The sequence below is a fragment of the Giraffa tippelskirchi genome, chromosome 1 (genome assembly GCF_054371585.1).
Source record: "Giraffa tippelskirchi isolate mGirTip1 chromosome 1, T2T-mGirTip1v1.2.pri, whole genome shotgun sequence".
NCBI classification, from domain to species: Eukaryota; Metazoa; Chordata; class Mammalia; order Artiodactyla; family Giraffidae; genus Giraffa; species Giraffa tippelskirchi.
The window spans coordinates 122,518,937-122,536,742 of record NC_137275.1 but is presented as its reverse complement, the minus strand read 5'-3'; the positions used below and the strand labels follow the sequence as shown (position 1 = coordinate 122,536,742).

The window sequence follows — 17,806 nt, the reverse complement described above, 5'->3', positions numbered from 1 at the left end:
CTAGTGGATGTGATGGAATTCCAGTTGAGCTATTTCAAGTCCTAAAAGATGATGCTGTGAAAGTGCTGCACTCAATATGTCATCAAATTTGGAAAGCTCAGCAGTGGCCACGGGATTGGAAAAGGTCAGTTTTCATTCCAATCCCAAAGAAAAGCAATGCCAAAGAATGCTCAAACTACCGCACAATTGCACTCATCTCACATGCTAGCAAAGTAATGCTCAAAATTCTCCAAGCCAGGCTTTAACAGTACATGAACCGTGAACTTCCAGATGTTCCAGCTGGTTTTAGAAAAGGCAGAGGACCTAGAGATCAAATTGCCAACATCTGTTGGATCATCGAAAAAGCAAGAGAGTTCCAGAAAAACATCCATTTCTGCTTATTGACTTTGCCAAAGCCTTTGCGTGGACCACCACAAACTGTGGAAAATTCTTAAAGAGATGGGAGTACCAGACCACCTGATCCACCTCTTGAGAAACCTGTATGCAGTTCAGGAAGCAAGAGTTAGAACTGGACATGGAACAACAGACTGGTTCCAAATCAGGAAGGAGTACATCAAGGCTGTATATTGTCACCGTGCTTAATTAACTTACATGCAGAGTACATCGTGAGAAATGCTGGGCTGGATAAAGCACAAGCTGGAATCAAGATTGCTGGGAGAAATATCAATAACCTTAGATAATGCAGATGACCTCACCCTTATGGCAGAAAGTGAAGAAGAACTAAAGAGCCTCTTGATGAAAGTGAAGGAGGAGAGTTTGCAAGTTGGCTTAAAATTCAACATTCAGAAAACTAAGATCATGGCATCTGGTCCCATCACTTCATGGCAAATAGATGGGAAAAAAATGGAAACAGTGACAGACTTTATTTTCCTGGGCTCCAAAATCACTACTGATGGTGACTGCAACCATGAAATTAAAAGACACTTACTCCTTGGAAAAAAAGTTATGACCAACCTAGACAGCATATTAAAAAGCAGAGACATTGCTTTGCCAACAAAGGTCTGTCTCGTGAAGGCTATGGTTTTTCCAGTAGTCATGTATGGATGTGAGAGTTGGACTCTAAAGAAAGCTGAGTGCTGAAGAATTGATGCTTTTGAACTGTGGTGTTGGAGAATACTCTTGAGAGTCCCTTGGACGGTAAGGAGATCCAACCAGTCCATCCTAAAGGAAATCAGCCCTGAATATTCATTGGAAGGACTGATGCTGAAGCTGAAACTCTAATACTTTGGCCACCTGATGCGAAGAACTAACTCAATGGAAAAGACCCTGTTGCTGGGAAAAATTGAAGGCAGGAGGAGAAGGGGATGACAGAGGATGAGATGGTTGGATGGTATCACCGACTTGATGGACATGGGTTTGAGCAAGCTCCGAGAGTTGGTGATGGACAGGGAAGCCTGGTGTCTGCAGTCCGTGGGGTTGCAGAGAGTTGGACATGACTGAGTGACTGAACTGACTGAATGACTGGTTGATATTGTCAGATGTTTACAACGTTGAACAATCAAGGAGAGACTGATCAACAGAGACCTTGATGTGATGAATGAGGAGAAACCTATTACTTGGGGACCATATTCATAGTGGTCATTACTGCTTATTTTGGGGCTCTAACAGCATTCAGCGTTCTAACTGCTGAGACTTTTATATAACAACTATACCTACAGAACAGTACAGTGATGGTTATTTACTCTTCAAGAAAAATATATTAACACCAGTGATTTAAGGAAGCACATAAATATCTTTCCATTAAGAAATATTAATGTTCATGACTTGTTTGTACAGTTTGAAAATGTATATACATTTACACTGTGGTTTATTCTTATAGCCAGTTTTCAAATGCCTATTTTGCCGAGAAACAGAAGCAGTTGTAAAGAGACAGATACACATCTGAAACCTAATATGTGTTTTCTGATACTAAAATCTCTTTATAAATAATCAAACCTAAACAGTTAAGTTTTAAGTCTTAAAGATTAACCCTCTGGAATTGGAAAACTGCTGTAGTTAAGTTATTTGATCAGTACCTTTTGTTAACTGCTTTATATTGGAAGAATCATAATGAATTACAACATTGTTTCTGTGGCAAAATGAAATCAAAATTTCTGCCCTATGAATAAGCATTTGGAACATAAATAATTTTTAGGTTGAATTGTGATTTGAAGTAACCAGGTATTTCAGAGTAATTCCATGTGCTTGTATTCGAATTCAAAATTTTCCCTTTTCATGTAATTTTAAATTTAGACAAAATGCAGGTTAATGAAACTCGTAACAAGTAGGACCTCAAGCCAAGTGGTTTGTCTTTCTTTGAACAGTATTCATAAAAATTAACTAAAGTTACTTAGAATCTAATCCTGACAGGAATTTTCTGGGGTGGGGATTTTGATTACCAGCTCACAGGTTTTGAAACTGGCTCAAGTCATGGGTAGTTTGCCCAAGATCACTTCATATGTCTGGAGGCAGCGGGCAAACCCAGTATGTCTGACTTTCCAGATCATTCTTCCAAGTATTTTGCTTTGCTGTTTGTTCCTTTTTAAATCCCATGTTAGTATCTGCTTTACTTTAGGTAAAACTTGTGAGCTTGATGATTTTGTAGTGCAGGGATAGGCAAACATTTTCTGTAAAAGGGCAGATGGTAAATGTTTTAGGCTTTGCAGCCCATATGCTATCCTGAGTAACTGCTCAGCTCTGCATGGCGGAGAAAACTTGAGCGAATGGGTGGAGCTGCGCTGGTGAAACCTTCAGGCAGCTGACTGGATGTGACCTGAGGATTGTAGTTTGCTCATTCTTGTTGTGAAGTATCCTAACAGCAAATTAGTTCCTCATCACTAAGTTGTTTATTTTGAGAAGATAATTTTTTCAGCTCTTAAAAAAAAAATTCCTTCATTGTCCCGCTCAAATACAATTTTTGGTACATAGAAAAGAATATATGTAATATATGTATAAATTATCAAGCAAAATAATAGACCCAGGAGGTAGAACACTTAAGTTCAGTCTGTGTACTGTTCCATAATCTGGGGATTGGCAGATATTTTTCTGTAAATATCTTAGTCTTTTCAAACTATAATATCTCTGTCATAACTACCAACTCTGCATGTCACAAGTGTTCTTGCTTGTAGAATCCCAGGGACGGTGGAGCCTGGTGGGCTGCTGTCTATTGGGTCACACAGAGTCGGACACGACTGAAGCAACTTAGCAGCAGCAACAGCAGCAGTAACCATAGACACTGTGAATGAATGAGCATGGCTGAGCTCCAATATAATTTTACTTAGGGACTGAAATTTGGATTTCATATCATTTTCATATGGTCATGAAATACTTTTTTTTTTGACCATTTAAATATGTGCAAAACCATTCTTAATGTATGGAACATAAAAACATAGGTGGCGAGCTGGATTTGATCTGTGAGCTGTAGTTTGACAACCTCTGTTCCAGAGTTTGTCTCTGGGATTGCTGTAAAGATTAAAACATAGTCTTATGGTAATTCTGGAACCTTGGTGCACAGTTGAACCTTGAACTACATGGGGATGAGGGCACTGACTCTCCTTGCAGTTGAAAACCTGCAGGTAACATAAGCCTATGCTCTGTATACATGATTCCTCCAAATCAGGTCTGCAGTTCAGCATCCATGCATGAACTCAACAACCGCAGGTTGTGTGGGACTGTAGTGTGTTTACTATTGAAAAACATGTTTGTATCAGTGGACCCCCTACAGTTCACATCCACAGAGGTTAAGGGTCAGTTGTACTAGTCTTACTGTGGAGCGTAGTGTAGTACCCTCGCTACTAAAAAATAACTTCTCCACTCTTCCAGGGCCCACTTTTCCCTGCTCTTCCCTCTAAATACAGTAATACTCTGGAAACTACCTCTCCTATATTTCATGAACTGAGTGTTGGACATCCCTGCAGTCCAGATCCACCATGGAAGTGAAAGTGAAGTTCCTCAGTCATGTCCGACTCTTTGCGACCCCATTTACTATAGCCTACCAGGCTCCTCTGTCCATGGCATTTTCCAGGCAAGAATACTGGTGTGAGTTGCCGTTTCCTTCTCCAGGAGATCTTCCCGACCCAGAGATTGAACCCAGGTCTTCCACATTGTAGGCAGACGCTTTACCATCTGAGCCACCAGGGAAGTCCCAGATCCACCATAGACATAGATAAAAAACAAAACTAAACAAGAAAAGAAGGCTGAGCGCCAAAGAATTGATGCTTTCGAACTGTGGTGTTGGAGAAGACTCTTGAAAGTCCCTTGGACTGCAAGGAGATCCAACCAGTCCATCCTAAAGGAAATCAGCCCTGAATATTCATTGGAAGGGCTGATGCTGAAGCTCCAGTCTTTTCGCCACCTGATGCAAAGAGCCGACTCATTGGAAAAGACCCTGATGCTGGGAAAGATTGAAGGCAGAAGGAGAAGGGGATGACAGAGGACAAGATGGTTGAATGGCACCACCACCTCAATGGCCATGAGTTTGAGCAAACTCTGGGAGATGGTGAAGGACAGGGAAGCCTGGCGTGCTGAGTCCATGGGGTCGCAAAGAGTTGGACACGACTGAGCAACTGAACAACAAAAAACAAGAAAATCCTCTCACTCACCAACAAACATACTGAGAAAGAGGAATCCCACTGTCTGCCCTGGGGGGTCCTGGTGGGTGGGTTAAACTGTGGGCAGCAGTGAAGCCTCAGGTTGTCCCAGTCCCTTTCCACAGCTGGAGCATGAGCAGGTGACTTGGAGGACAGTTGGACCCACCTGTGGCGGCAAAGCCCTGGACTGTCCCAGTCTGCTTAACAGCTAGTACATGAGCAGGTGATCCATCTATCCATAGCAGTTTACTCAAAGCTCTATGTCCCCATGCTCTCTGCCTAATGACAAGGAGACCAAGCCCAGTGGCAACTCCCCCCTCCCTGCATCAGGAGATCTTCAGTAATAGCAGGTGACCCAGGAAGCAGCTTCATCTTCACAGAACACCAGGAGGGCCTGAGCAGGAGCTGCATCAGCACCAGAATAATGAAGCAGACTAGAGTAACATTACAAGAGTTCGGAAGACCAGACTTTCATTGAAGTAAGCCACAAAAGTAGGCCAGAACCTGAATTTTAGTAAATTGAATCCAACCACAGCCAAGTGGGATTTAGTCTGGAAACCCAGGTCTGTTTTGTTGATAGAAAATCAACGTGATCCACCCTGTCAACAGGCTAAAAAAGAAAAATCATGTGATCGTAACAATTGATGCAGAAAATCTTTTGACAGAGATCAACATACATAATTGAAACTGTCAGTAACTGAAAATCAATGGGATTGTCCTCAACCTCATAATACACATCTATAAACAAACTCACACCTAACAATACTTAACGGGCAGAGGACTGAATTCTCTCCCTCTACAGTCTGGAAAAAGACAGGGAAGTTAACTCTCACCACTCTTTATCAGCATACTGCTGGCAGTTTTGGTTAGTGCAGTAAGGAACAAAAAAGAGGGTAAAGGCATACAGATTTGAAAAGAAGGAATGAAACTATTACTGCTTCCAGTTGACATGATTATCTGCCTAGAATATCTCAAGGGCTCTATACCAAAGCACTCCTAGAACTGAAAAATGAACTCATTATAGTTACATGATGTAAGGCCATTTCACAAAAGTCAACTGATTTCTGTACGTTGACAATGAAGAAATGGAAGCTGATTTTTAAAAAACAGCAATATACCATTTACAATTGCCCCAAACAAAGTGGGGGAGAAAAAGTATAATAATAAACATGTAAGATTTGTGCAATGAAAATGGTAATATCTTGATGAAATTGAATTGTTAAATATTTAGAGACACATGCTGTGTTCATTAATTGGAAGACTCAATGTATAATAAAAAATGGCAAGTCTTCTTAAATTTGCAATTCTTAGTAAAATCTCAGAAACATTTTAAAATAGATTTAGAGAAACGTATTTTAAAATTTATAAATTAGGTTGAAAAATAATTTCAAGTATGGACTGTGAATTTTAAATCATTATGACTAGGCTCAAACACATCTTTATTAATCAAAGTAGAAATAGTTACAGTCAACACATTTTTGCAAATAAGAAATAAGTTTGTTTATTCCTGTAGTGTAAATATCTGTGCTTCGGGATTCAGCGAACTCTTGGAAAGCATTTTCTGCCTCTTGCTGATTATGGAAGCATTTTCCCTACAAAAAGTTGTTAAAGACACTTGAAGAAGTAGTAGTTGCTTAGCAAGGAGTCAGGTGAAGTGGATGAGGCAAAACTTTGTAGCCCAATTCATTCAACTTTTGAAGCACTGGTTATGCGATGTGCAGTTGTGCGTTGTCGTGGGGAAGAATTGGGCCCATTCTGTTGACCGATGTCGGCTGCAGGCATTGCAGTTTTTGGTGCATCTTATCAATTTGCTGAGCATGCTTCTCAGATGTAATGGTTTCACTAGGATTCAGAAAGCCATAGTGGATCAGACAGGTACCAGACCACCAAACAGTGACCATGACCTGTTTTTGGTGCAAGTTTGGCTGTGAGAAGTGCTTTGGAGCTTCTTGATCCAACCACTGAGCTGGTTGTCATGTAAAACCCACTTTTTGTCACACATCACAATCCAGGCAAGAAATGTCTCATCGTTGTTAGACAAAAGTATGAACCTTGAGCTCAGCCTCACACTGTATAAAATAGAACAGTTCATGCATGCTCTGGGAGTTGGTGATGGACAGGGAGGCCTGGCGTGCTGCGATTCATGGGGTTGCAAAGAGTCGGACACAACTGAGCGACTGAACTGAACTGAATGTAAAAGAGAAAATTGTAAAACTTACAGGAAAAGAAGAAAATTTCAAGACCTAAGACTAGATAAAGAGTTCTTATACTTGACACCAAAAGCACAATCCATAAAAGAAAAACTTTATAAATTTGACTTCATCAGAATTGAGAACTTTTGCTCTCCAAAAGACCCTGTTAAGAGGAAGAAAATACAAGTTATAGTTTAGAGGAAAATATTTGTAACCTCATGTTTAACAAAGGATTTGTATCTAGAACATACAAAAACATAACATTAACTGTACAAAGTTATATAAAACTTTGTATATGTTTGGCACAGTGATAAAGAATCTACCTGCTGCTGCTAAGTTGCTTCAGTCGTGTCCAACTCTGTGCGACCCCACATTCGGCAGCCCACCAGGCTCCACCGTCCCTGGGATTCTCCAGGCAAGAGTACTGGAGTGGGTTGCCATTTCCTTCTCAAGAATCTGCCTACCTGTGGGTAAAAGACTAAACCTTTCATTTAAGAAGATATACAGATGGAAGATAAACACATGCAAAGATGTTCAGCATTATTAGCCATTTGGGAAATGCAAATTAATTAAAACCACAATAATGTATCACTGCCTACCCAATTGTGATAAAACCAAATGCTGGTGAAGATATGGAAAAAGGGAGTCATCAAACATTGCTGGTAGGGATTTTAAATGATACAGCCTCTTTGCAGAACTGTTTGGCAGTCCCTTTTAAAACTGCAGATGGATCTGTAATACCAAGAGCAGGCAGTTCCACTCTTGGGCATTTGTCCCAGAGAAAACTTATTTTCACAAAGAAACATTTTGTCGTTGAGTCACTAAGTCATGTCTGACTCTCTGCGACCCTTTGTACTATAGCCCACCAGGCTTTTCTGTTCATGGCATTTCCCAGGCAAGAATACTCGAATGGGTTGCCATTTCCTTCTCCAGGGGATCTTCCCAACCCAGGGATTGAACCCACTTCTCCTGCATTGGTAGGCAGATTGTTTACCACTGTGCCACCAGGAAAGCCCAAGAAACGTTTAACATGAGTGTTATTAGCAACTTTATTCTTAATAGTCAAAAACATGAAACCCAAGGGTCCTTCAGCAGGTGAATGAGGGAATACTGCTGCTGCTGCTAAGTCGCTTCAGTCGTGTCCGACTCTGTGCAACCCCCTAGACTGCAGGCTACCAGGCTCCGCATCCCTGGGATTCTCCAGTCAGGAACACTGGAGTGGGTTGCCATTTCCTTCTCCAGCGCACGAAAGTGAAAAGTGAAAATGAGGTCACTCAGTTGTGTCTGACTCTTTGCGACCCCATGGGCTGCAGCCTACCAGGCTCCTTTGTCCATGGGAGTTTCCAGGAAGAGTACTGGAGTGGATTGCCATCACCTTCTCTGGAATGAGTGAATAAAGGATAGCATTTCCATACCATAGTCTACTACTCAACATTCAGATAAAACAAACCATTGAGTCTTGTGTCCAGTGCCTTGAATGGACTGCAGGGGAGTAAAACCAAGTGAAAACCGTCAACTAGAGGAGGATACATACTGTGTGTGTGTGTGTGTGTGTGTGTGTGTGTGTGTGTGTATAAAAGTTGTTAAACTATAATTATAGAGATGGAGAACAGATTAGTAGTTGATAGCCAGGGATAGAGTAGAAAATGTGGCTGTGAAGTGATACAGTAATGGTACAGTTAAGTATCTTGATTTGATGGTGGTCTAAGAAAGCTGTGTGTGTAATAAGATGTTCTGTTGCAGATATAAAAATGTGCATGTGTAAGCAGTGAAATCCTGTGGTTCATGCAGGGCCAGCTTCCCAGTTTGGATAGTGTACTGCAGTAATACAAGATGATACAGTACGGAGAGACTGGATGAAGGGTACACAGGACGTCCCTGTACACTCCTTTTCTTTCTGTTGTTACCTATAATATTTCAAACTAAAATGTTCGAATTCCTACATAGGCACATAAGGAAATCTGGAGGAAAATACTGTTAAACTTTTAAGTTTCTCAGATGGTAGAATTATGAATGTTTTGTCTTTATTTTATGTTTCCTACAGTGAACTTATATGATTCTTATGAGAGAAAAAGATACTGCCATAAATAGATTCAATCAAAACTAATTTCCAGTGGAAATAGTAATTGCACAATTTGCTCAAAAGAGTACATTTGTACTGTGAACTTGGAGGCCATTGGTAGCCTTGGAAAATTTTCAGAGCCATAGTGGGATCAGAACCCAAAGTGTAGCAGATTAAAAAATAAATGGGAAGCAGAAAAATGTAGGTGACAAACACAAAAAGTATACTTTCAGCAAGCTGATAGAAAGAGGCGAGGTGGGCAGAGGGAAGAGGGCTTTTATTAGTAAGCTGGGAGGCTCTTGGAGCACCACTGGTGCTGCAGGAAGAGAGAGGGGTCCTTATGAGTCATTTTGGCAAGGAGCTTATTGCACCCTTGGGATAAACCATGAGATCACGAGTCCCTGTGTGGTTGGGCAGGTCACTTGCAGTCTAGTATGCGGCACGCCTGCGTGCAGGGAACTGGAGCTCGCACGTTCCCTGTCATGTGTGTGTTTAGTATGTAAGCGAACATGTAGACATGATGGGCCTTTGTAGAGAGAGATTTTGATTTGGAGTTTAGCTGACCTCCAAAGCAGTTTTAAAACTGTTGATTTAAATGGCTAATAAAAGTGTAGCCAGTCTCTATTAATACTGACTAAGTTTGGGTTTAATTGCTTTTTTCTGTTCACTGAATGCGTTGGTTAAATTGATCAAGGAAAATGCCAAGGTCTGTTTTCAGTTTATCAGCTCATCACCTAGATGTGATCAGTACTTGCCAGCAGAAATAGTGGCCCCAGGCTGTTCCTAGGTAAGATGCTGCTGTAGCTGTAGTCATTCTTTAAACTTAGTACATTACGTGACGCACAGGGCATCCTGCACAACCTGGCAGCTCTCTATGGAGGCAGGCCCAGCTCTTCACGAGGAGGGAAGCCGAGAAACAAAGAGGAAGAGGTATGCCTCCCGCATGCTCGCTGCCTGGCACCGTCACTTTGAGTTGATTGCCTTCCTTTCCTGCATGGTTTATGTTCTTCACGGTGATTGGAGGATTTGTAGGTCTGTAGGGACCTGTTAATATATCTTGGCTGACATACTGTGTTATAATTTTGCTCCATAACTGCTTTTCCGTATGCTGATTTAAATTTCTTTCAATAAAATTAAAAATTTGTCACTGTAATGTATTTCTTTTCATAAATAAATTGATCTAAATTAAACACTTGAAAGCTAATATTATATTTCCATTAACCAGATCTCAAAATTTTATTTCTTATATTCGCATTAACACTTTTCTTTAAATTAAAAACATTTTAGCAATAAAAATATTGGTAGTTTTTTTTTAATTGAAATGTTGCCTTTGTTTTCTCTTTGTAGGTTTATTTGGCAAGACTAAGACAAATAAGATTGCAGAATTTCAATGAACGCCAACAGATTAGAGCCAAGCTTCGTGGTGAAAAGGCAGGTTGAAAATCTATTTTTCAAAAAGTACTTGAATGACATTATAATATATTGAGATTAAAAATGCTGTGCCACTAACACAAGATAAAACCTCATGAAGACAGTGAAAGTTAAAGACCAGAAAAGCTATATATAGGAATACAGAAAATCGTATTTATATGACTTAAAATTGATAAGACTTGTTCCAGGGGAATTCAGAGAGGAAAATGTGAGTAGTAGCCATGGACATATAAAAGGGGACATTTTATATCATTCTCTTTTTATCTGTTTTTCCCAGTGTCCATGGAGAAGGAAATGGCAATCCAGTCCAGTACTCTTGCCTGGAAAATTCCATGGACAGTGGAGCCTGGTGGGCTACAGTCCATGGGGTCACAAAGAGTTGGACACAACTGAGCGACTTCACTCTCTTTTCTTTCTTTATAGGAGTTGATGGTTCTGGAGAGTTCAGTTGTAGCTCTGAATAAGTTACCATTTTTCATTTTTAGATGTTTGTTTATTCACATAAACTCCGCAGTGAATTTGAGGTCCTATCCTAAGTGCTGCTGTGCTCACTACTTATTTTGTAGAAGGAAACTGACAGCTCTGAAGATCAAGAAGGAAGTGAGGAGGCCGATGTGAGGCGTAAGAAAGTGGAAGCCCTGAAGGTGTGTACTGGAGGTGATATGGGTTTTCTTAGAGAAAAGGGAAACCGGAGATGGAAAAGTGTGTTCTTAAGTCTTTCATCGTTAAATCACCTTATTCTTTTGCCTTAACTTTTCTTTGTCCTCACTTTGTTTCTGAAAAGTAGCTTTTCTCTACCTCTTCATATCTTTTTTATGGAGAACAATTTGATGAAAGCATGGCATAAATACATGGAACTTTCACACAAGTAATCTTAAAAAGAGAAAATATTAACCCTAAAAATGAAAAACATAGTGTCCATTTCTGTGAAGACAAGTTTGTGCATAATGCTGCTGCTGCTGCTAAGTCGCTTCAGTCGTGTCCGACTCTGTGCGACCCCATAGACGGCAGCCCACCAGGCTCCGCCATCCCTGGGATTCTCTAGGCAAGAATACTGGAGTGGGTTGCCATTTCCTTCTCCAGTGCATGAAAGGGAAAAGTGAAAGTGAAGTCGCTCAGTCGTGTCCGACTCTCAGCGACCCCCTGGACTGTAGCCTACCAGGCTCCTCCATCCATGGGATTTTCCAGGCAAGAGTACTGGAGTGGGGTGCCATTGCCTTCTCCGGTTGTGCATAATAGTCATGTTTTAAAACTCTTCCATTTTTATTTCCTTTTGAATGTACATTCATTTATTTTCATTCCAGAGATACTTATTGAGCAGCTGCTGTGTTTTGACACCTGGTTTAGATGCCAGATTTGCAGCTTATGTTTGTATTCTAGAGGGGCACCCCCCAAACACACACACACATACTCTCAGCCACACTGACTCACACATAGACATGCATTCACATATACTGTTGTTTATGTTTAGTCACCCAGTTGTGGCTGACTCTTTGTGACCCCATGGAATGTAGCCCCCCCCAGGCTTCTCTGTCCATGGGACACTCCAGGAATACTCTAGTGGGTTGCCATTTCCTTCTCCAGGGAATCTTCCTGGCCCAGGGATCAAACCCAACTCTCCCGCATATACGGGTGGATTCTTTATAACTGAGCCACCTAGGAAGCCTGTACACATATACACATACACACAACCCTAACCAAAAAAGATTAATGTGTGTTTGTGTGTAAGAATATATGGAAATACTTTTTAGACCTGGAAAGAAAGGCAATCCCCGTGCCTTTCTTTCTGGCGTTAATTTTGTGGATTGTCCTCCTTTCCAGGCCCAAGCAAGTGCCCGTGCTGCCGTCCTGAAGGAGCAGCTTGAGCGCAAACGGAAGGAGGCATATGAGAGAGAGAAGAAGGTGTGGGAGGAGCATGTAAGCTGAGGCCCCTGTGTTGACCCTGCCTTTGCCGCCCTCCCAGCTCTCAAGGAAGCTGTGCCAGCCTTATAACCCTGTGATTCTGTGTTTTTATTCTCATTCATTTCCCTGCGTCTCTGTCTCTTTCATTATTTAAGGATGATGATCTATGTGGAAGTTATTTTGGTGTTTGATGTGAGGTGAGATAAAATAGTATTTGTATTTACTTATACTTCCAAGAGTAGCTAAGTTGACAATTTCATATGTTTATAAATCTGGCCTCAGTACTTGGTGAAATTTTGAATTTTGTCGTTAGGTGTCACTGTTGATTAATTTTTCAGCAACTAGTGTAATTGACAGATTTTACAGTGATAATTAAAAACCTTTTGTGAAGATATAAGCAATATAGAAAAGTCTTGACTGTATTAACCTGGTGATAAAGTAGCTAGGGGAAAAAGCTTCCAAAGCAGTTTGTTTCCTAACCCTCACTTATGAAACTTTCAGATCAATGTTTTATTCCTTTTGCACATTAAAAAAAACAAAACAAAAAAACTTTGATTGAATTTTTAAAAAGCTTGTTAGAATGAAGTACATATTCTAAACTTAGCCAGGTAATCAATTTGTAACAAATTGAGTTATATCTGTTTTGAAGTTTTATGTTTTTTTCTTCTATGAAACTTTGTTTTTTTTCTTAATTTGGTTAGTTTTTGTGTTTTTTTTATGTCAATCATCTTTCTGAATAAAAGACTTAATCTAATGTTTTGTCCTTTCACAAATTAAAAAATACATGATGGTCTTCTATCTTACAATCTGGTTAATGTTGAATAGCATTAACATTTCTGTCTAAAAATAATATATCCATGATGTTTACACAGAAGGCCCAAGTTCTCCTGTATTAATAAATGTATTACTTGGCTTATAATGGTGTTGCCACATCTCAGTAGTTACTCTGAATTACCCTTAATTTTTTAATAACTGAATTAGTTTTGTTTTAAAGTAATTATGAGAGTTAGGAAGATGTTCTGTTTGTTTTTGTTCTTTGGTTTAGATTTCATATACCTTTCTTTACTTGTTTGTTATCTCAGGTTCTTTACGTTTGTTTAGTTGATCCAGGGAGAGACAAGTAGATGTTTGATCATAAAGTAAACATTTCCTGGAGGCTGCTTGGGATCCTTTTGATTAGATGCCAGTGACTTTCTTAGACCATGGATCAGATATCTTCAGAGACTGTCTGTACCAGTCATTAGCCATATATGTGGCAGCCATATAGATTTTAATATAATACGGAGTAGATTTTTAATAATAATGTGTGAAACATTTTCTTCATTAAAATACCTTCTGTTGATTAAAAGAAAAGATTTTTTTTCCAAGATAAGTAGTGTGAAGAGAATGTAACGGCTCTCCCTCCTATATCTTGATCCTGCTGGACTGAATTTGGTGGTCTTTGTTCTCATGCCCTGTTTAACTCATAACATTTATCAATAAGTATTTTTATCTATTACTTAAAGTTTCTCTTAAGGTTGAAGTTAATATAGATTGTGCCTTTGGTGTTCTATCTAAAAGTCATTGCCAAACCCAAGGTCATCTGGATTTTCTCCTGTGTTATCTTCCAGGGGTTTTTACAGTTTTGAGTTTTGCATTTAGGTCTGTAATCAGTTGTGAGTGAATGCTTGTTGTGGGGTCAGGTTGCTTGTGTGTTTGCCTGTGGGTGTCCAGTAGTTCCAGCATCATTTGTTGATAAGCAGTCTGTGCTTTCTCCAGTGAACTGCTTTTGCTCCTTTGTTAAATGCAGTTGACTATATTTGTGTGGGTCTGTTTCCGGGCTTTTTGTTCTGTTCCGTTGATCTGTTTTCATTATTATCACACTGCCTTGATTACCTCAGCTCTTAGTAAGTCTTGAAGTCAAGTAGTATCATTCCTCCAACTTAGTTCTTCTCCTTCAGTTTTATGTTGGCTATCTCCATCTCCTTTTGAACAAAATAGTTGTTGATGTAAAATGAAAGACCAGAGAACTAAATGCTAGAATTGGATTACTATCTTATGCTTAGAACATGTTCAATAAATACTACATTTGAAATGTTGATATTGATACTTTTTCATAAGAAATTCTTGTTTACTTGTTTCAAGAAGAGATAGAAGTTGGGAGTGACTTGCTGCCATGTTTCTGAGAGCAGACTGATAGATGCCATTTCCTTATACTTACTGAAGTTCAGAACATGATTTCACACTGTTTACAGAGTCTCCATGGCAAGATAAAACCAAAAACGTGAAAATAACAATGGTCTTTTCAGTGAAGTAAATCTTACTACCTGTACTTTTCACGTCTTCCTTTCTTATTTATGTTGACATTTTATAATCAGGGCTCTCATGTTGGGTAACTGATGTTCACATGTTAAGATTGTACCTGACTTTAGAATTTGCAGAAGCATCTCTTTTTGAAATATAAGATTAGTAAGTAATCTGTTTTTGTTTTTGCCAGATTTTGTAAGGGGTTGAAATTAGAGCACTAATGTATAATCTTTTAGAAGGCAATTTGTAAAACATTGTTAATGCAGTGGAAAGGAGTTATTTAGCACCATGGGACACATGGCTCTGTTTACATGTGAGGCCAGAGATGTGTCTGTCTGTTCACTGATATTTCCCCAGCACCTAGTACATTGCCTTGCACAACAAAAATTGAGGAATGAAAAAACTTCTTGTGGTTAGAGTGTATAGGCAGTGATCTTACATGTATACCACTTTATCTCTTCATGCAAATATAAATTTGCCAATGTGCTTACATTCTTATTACAGTTGGTGTCCAAAGGAATAAAGAACTCTGATGTGTCTCCGCCTTCAGGGCAGCAGGAAATGGTGGGTTCTCCATCAAAGCAGCCAATGAGACCTGTTATTTCTGTGACTTCGGCTTTGAAGGAAGTGTGTATGGTAAGCTTTCTATAATTTAGAACTCCTCAAAGTCAAAGAATACTAAAGGGACTAAATTTAATTAAATTACATTAATTCCTAACGCCTGATTCGGTTTTTCTAGGGAAAAAATTACTTCTTAAGATTTTCATGTATGGTTTACTCTTTGAGTATTGGAGCCTCACTGCTCTTAGGTTTCACATATAAGACCACCTGATAGATAAAAATATATTAGAATGATTCCCTAATACTCTAAAAGACTCTTGAACAAAAGAAATATAGAAATGTGTGAAAAATAATGCAAAAAACACTTTTATTCCCTGGCACTCAAAATTAGCAGAAGTTCATTTCTTGGTATAGCAAATGTTAGAGGACTCAGCATAATTGCACTTAATTCATCAGTTATTTCTTTAAGCTTCTACTTTTGAATCTCTATCATGGCACATGGAGAGTAAAACAAAGAACCGTGGGCAGGTAAAAAGTTTAAACTTGGAAGTACATATCGGGTATCATCTGAAATGTGAAGCACTCTATTCTGAGGTTGAAGGAAAGGGACTCCTGATGTGGGATTCTAGCCTGGAACTCAGCAGGCCGAGGAACAGTCTCCTGAGTCGTGTTACACATTAACCTGATTCTTTCCTTTCCTAGTTGTTGAAGTTTGTGCTGTTATTTGTTGAATTTCATTCATTTTTGGCATACAGCACTGATGTTATCGGCATACCAATTTTCTACAGCCTTTATGTTTATCTTGGAAATAAGATTATGTAGGAAATACCAGTCTTGGTTAACGCTCAAGAACTTCCTGTAGGAAAGCGCTGTTGCTCAGACAGGGTTCGTCTCCTCTCTGATAACGGCTGTGTGCTACGCTCTTCGCTCCACCTCTCAGATGCCATGTGCGGGCCCTGCCCGGTCCCAGTCTCACTCCATGTAGCTGCTCACCTCTCTGGTTGTAGTGACTGCTAATTCCTGCCACTTCACTGGGTAAAATGCTCTTTGTCTGATTTACAGGTATAACTCTGAAACTGACCACTATTTAATAAAATTTGAGGTAATCCATGTAACCAAATGCTTTTCCTTTATGGGTTTTCTATCGCTTCCTCAAAACTTTGAGAACTGCTTTTCCTTACCCCGAGTCTTCCAGGTGCCTTTGATTTCATGGTTTTTATAACTACTAATTTCTCTTTTTGTGTGTATTTCATACACTAGTTGGCCTAATTACTTTGATTATACTAATCAGAAAACAAAATTTGTTTTAGCATTAGCACAAAGTACTTAGAACTCTTTACTGTTACTCTTTGCTTAGGGAGAAAAGCCAGTTCTCAATTATGTTTAGTAAGTAGTATGGCTTAATAACAATATATGTACCTGAAACATAAAGACAGCTTACAAACAACACACCCTCTCTTGATTATTCATCTGTCAAAGAAAGTGAAAGTGAAGTCTCTCAGTCGTGTCCGACTCTGCGACCCCATGGACTGTAGCCTACCAGGCTCCTCAGTCCATGGGATTTTCCAGGCAAGAATACTGGAGTGGGTTGCCATTTCCTTCTCCAGGGGATCTTCCCCACCCAGGGATCAAACCTGGGTCTCCCGTATTATAGGCAGACGCTTTACTGTCTGAGCTACCAGGGAAGCCCCATTCATCTGTCAAAGCGTCCGTAATTCTAATTGAGTATAAAAATTAATTTTTTAAAATTTCTGTCATAAATTTATATTTATCAAAAATCAGGTGCCAAAAAGGAAGAGGATATACTTAAATAAGAGGAAGAGTATATAGTTAAATATCTGATCTAGTAACCCAGAAATGTGAAAATAATTGAGAATTGGAAATTCTAGCCAATTAGAATTATCTATTATTATCATCTACTAGATGATAATAAGTAATTATTTCTCATTGCTGATAATGAAGGAAGCTATGTTAACATTTTACAGGAATAAAAAAAACAAGGAGCATGGAATGCTAATGAAAAACAAAAAGTAAAAATATCAAAAATTTTAAGGTATGCTTTAAAATAACATTATTTCTTACTCTGTGTTTAAAGGACAGAAGTGTAACTGATGCCCAGGAAACCTCAGAAGAAATGCAGAAGAGTAACAGTGCTGTTTCAGTAGGTACAATTTTCAAATTTTCTGTCAATCATTCTACTTAATCCTATACCTATTATAATACAACATTTTAACTGTTTCAGAGTAAGCGAGAAATACTACGTAGATTAAATCAAAATCTTAAAGTTCAAGAAGATGAAAAGGGAAGGCAGAGTCGTCCTGAAACGGGTACGATAACTATTCGTGAAGATGCCAAAGAGCTGGAAAAAGAAAAGTCAGTTTCATCGGATCGAAAAAAATGGGAGACAGGAGGCCAGCTTGTGCTTCCCGTGGATGAACTGGCCCTGGACGCTTCCTTCTCTGTGACAGAAAGTGCGTATGAATGCGCTCAGGTGCCCCTGTGTGGCCATGTGGACTGGACACTCTGAGGAAGCCCCACTTAGAGGGGCTGAGAGCCTGGAGAGGGTTCTGTAATAAGTGAAACATGGAGAACACCATTCGGCTTCAACGTGGGAGGGCTTTTACCTTTTTTTTTTAACACTCTTTTAAGCTTTCTTTTTTTAAACACTTTATTTATTTTTGGTTGCACTGGGTCTTTGTTGCTTTGCTTTCTCTAGGTGCAGCAAGCAGAGGGTGCTCTCTTGGTGCCGTGTGCAGGCTCCGAGAGCGCAGACTCTAGGTGCACAGGCTTACAGGCAGTTGCAG

General features: G+C 39.5%; 1 protein-coding gene across 39 annotated transcripts in view; it reads left to right on the top strand.

Annotated features, from left to right (window-relative positions):
• Positions 1 to 17,806, top strand: part of NEK1 (NIMA related kinase 1) — a 123,939-nt gene that overhangs the window by 69,145 nt on the left and 36,988 nt on the right. For 25 of the 39 annotated variants that reach the window (XR_014055133.1, XR_014055140.1, XR_014055124.1 and 22 more), the window contains 6 exons: positions 10,170 to 10,253; positions 10,820 to 10,897; positions 12,075 to 12,170; positions 14,946 to 15,077; positions 17,098 to 17,163; positions 17,245 to 17,473. Coding sequence is in view for 22 of the 39 variants with exons in the window: in XM_081495136.1 (XP_081351262.1) it covers positions 10,170 to 10,253; positions 10,820 to 10,897; positions 12,075 to 12,170; positions 14,946 to 15,077; positions 17,098 to 17,163; positions 17,245 to 17,473 (685 nt within the window). In the remaining 17 variants the exon portion in view is untranslated. Of the gene's footprint in view, positions 1 to 9,668; positions 9,753 to 10,169; positions 10,254 to 10,819; positions 10,898 to 12,074; positions 12,171 to 14,945; positions 15,078 to 17,097; positions 17,164 to 17,244; positions 17,474 to 17,806 lie in introns of all 39 variants that reach the window. The other 14 variants (XR_014055104.1, XR_014055084.1, XM_081495053.1 and 11 more) reach the window with 4 other exon arrangements.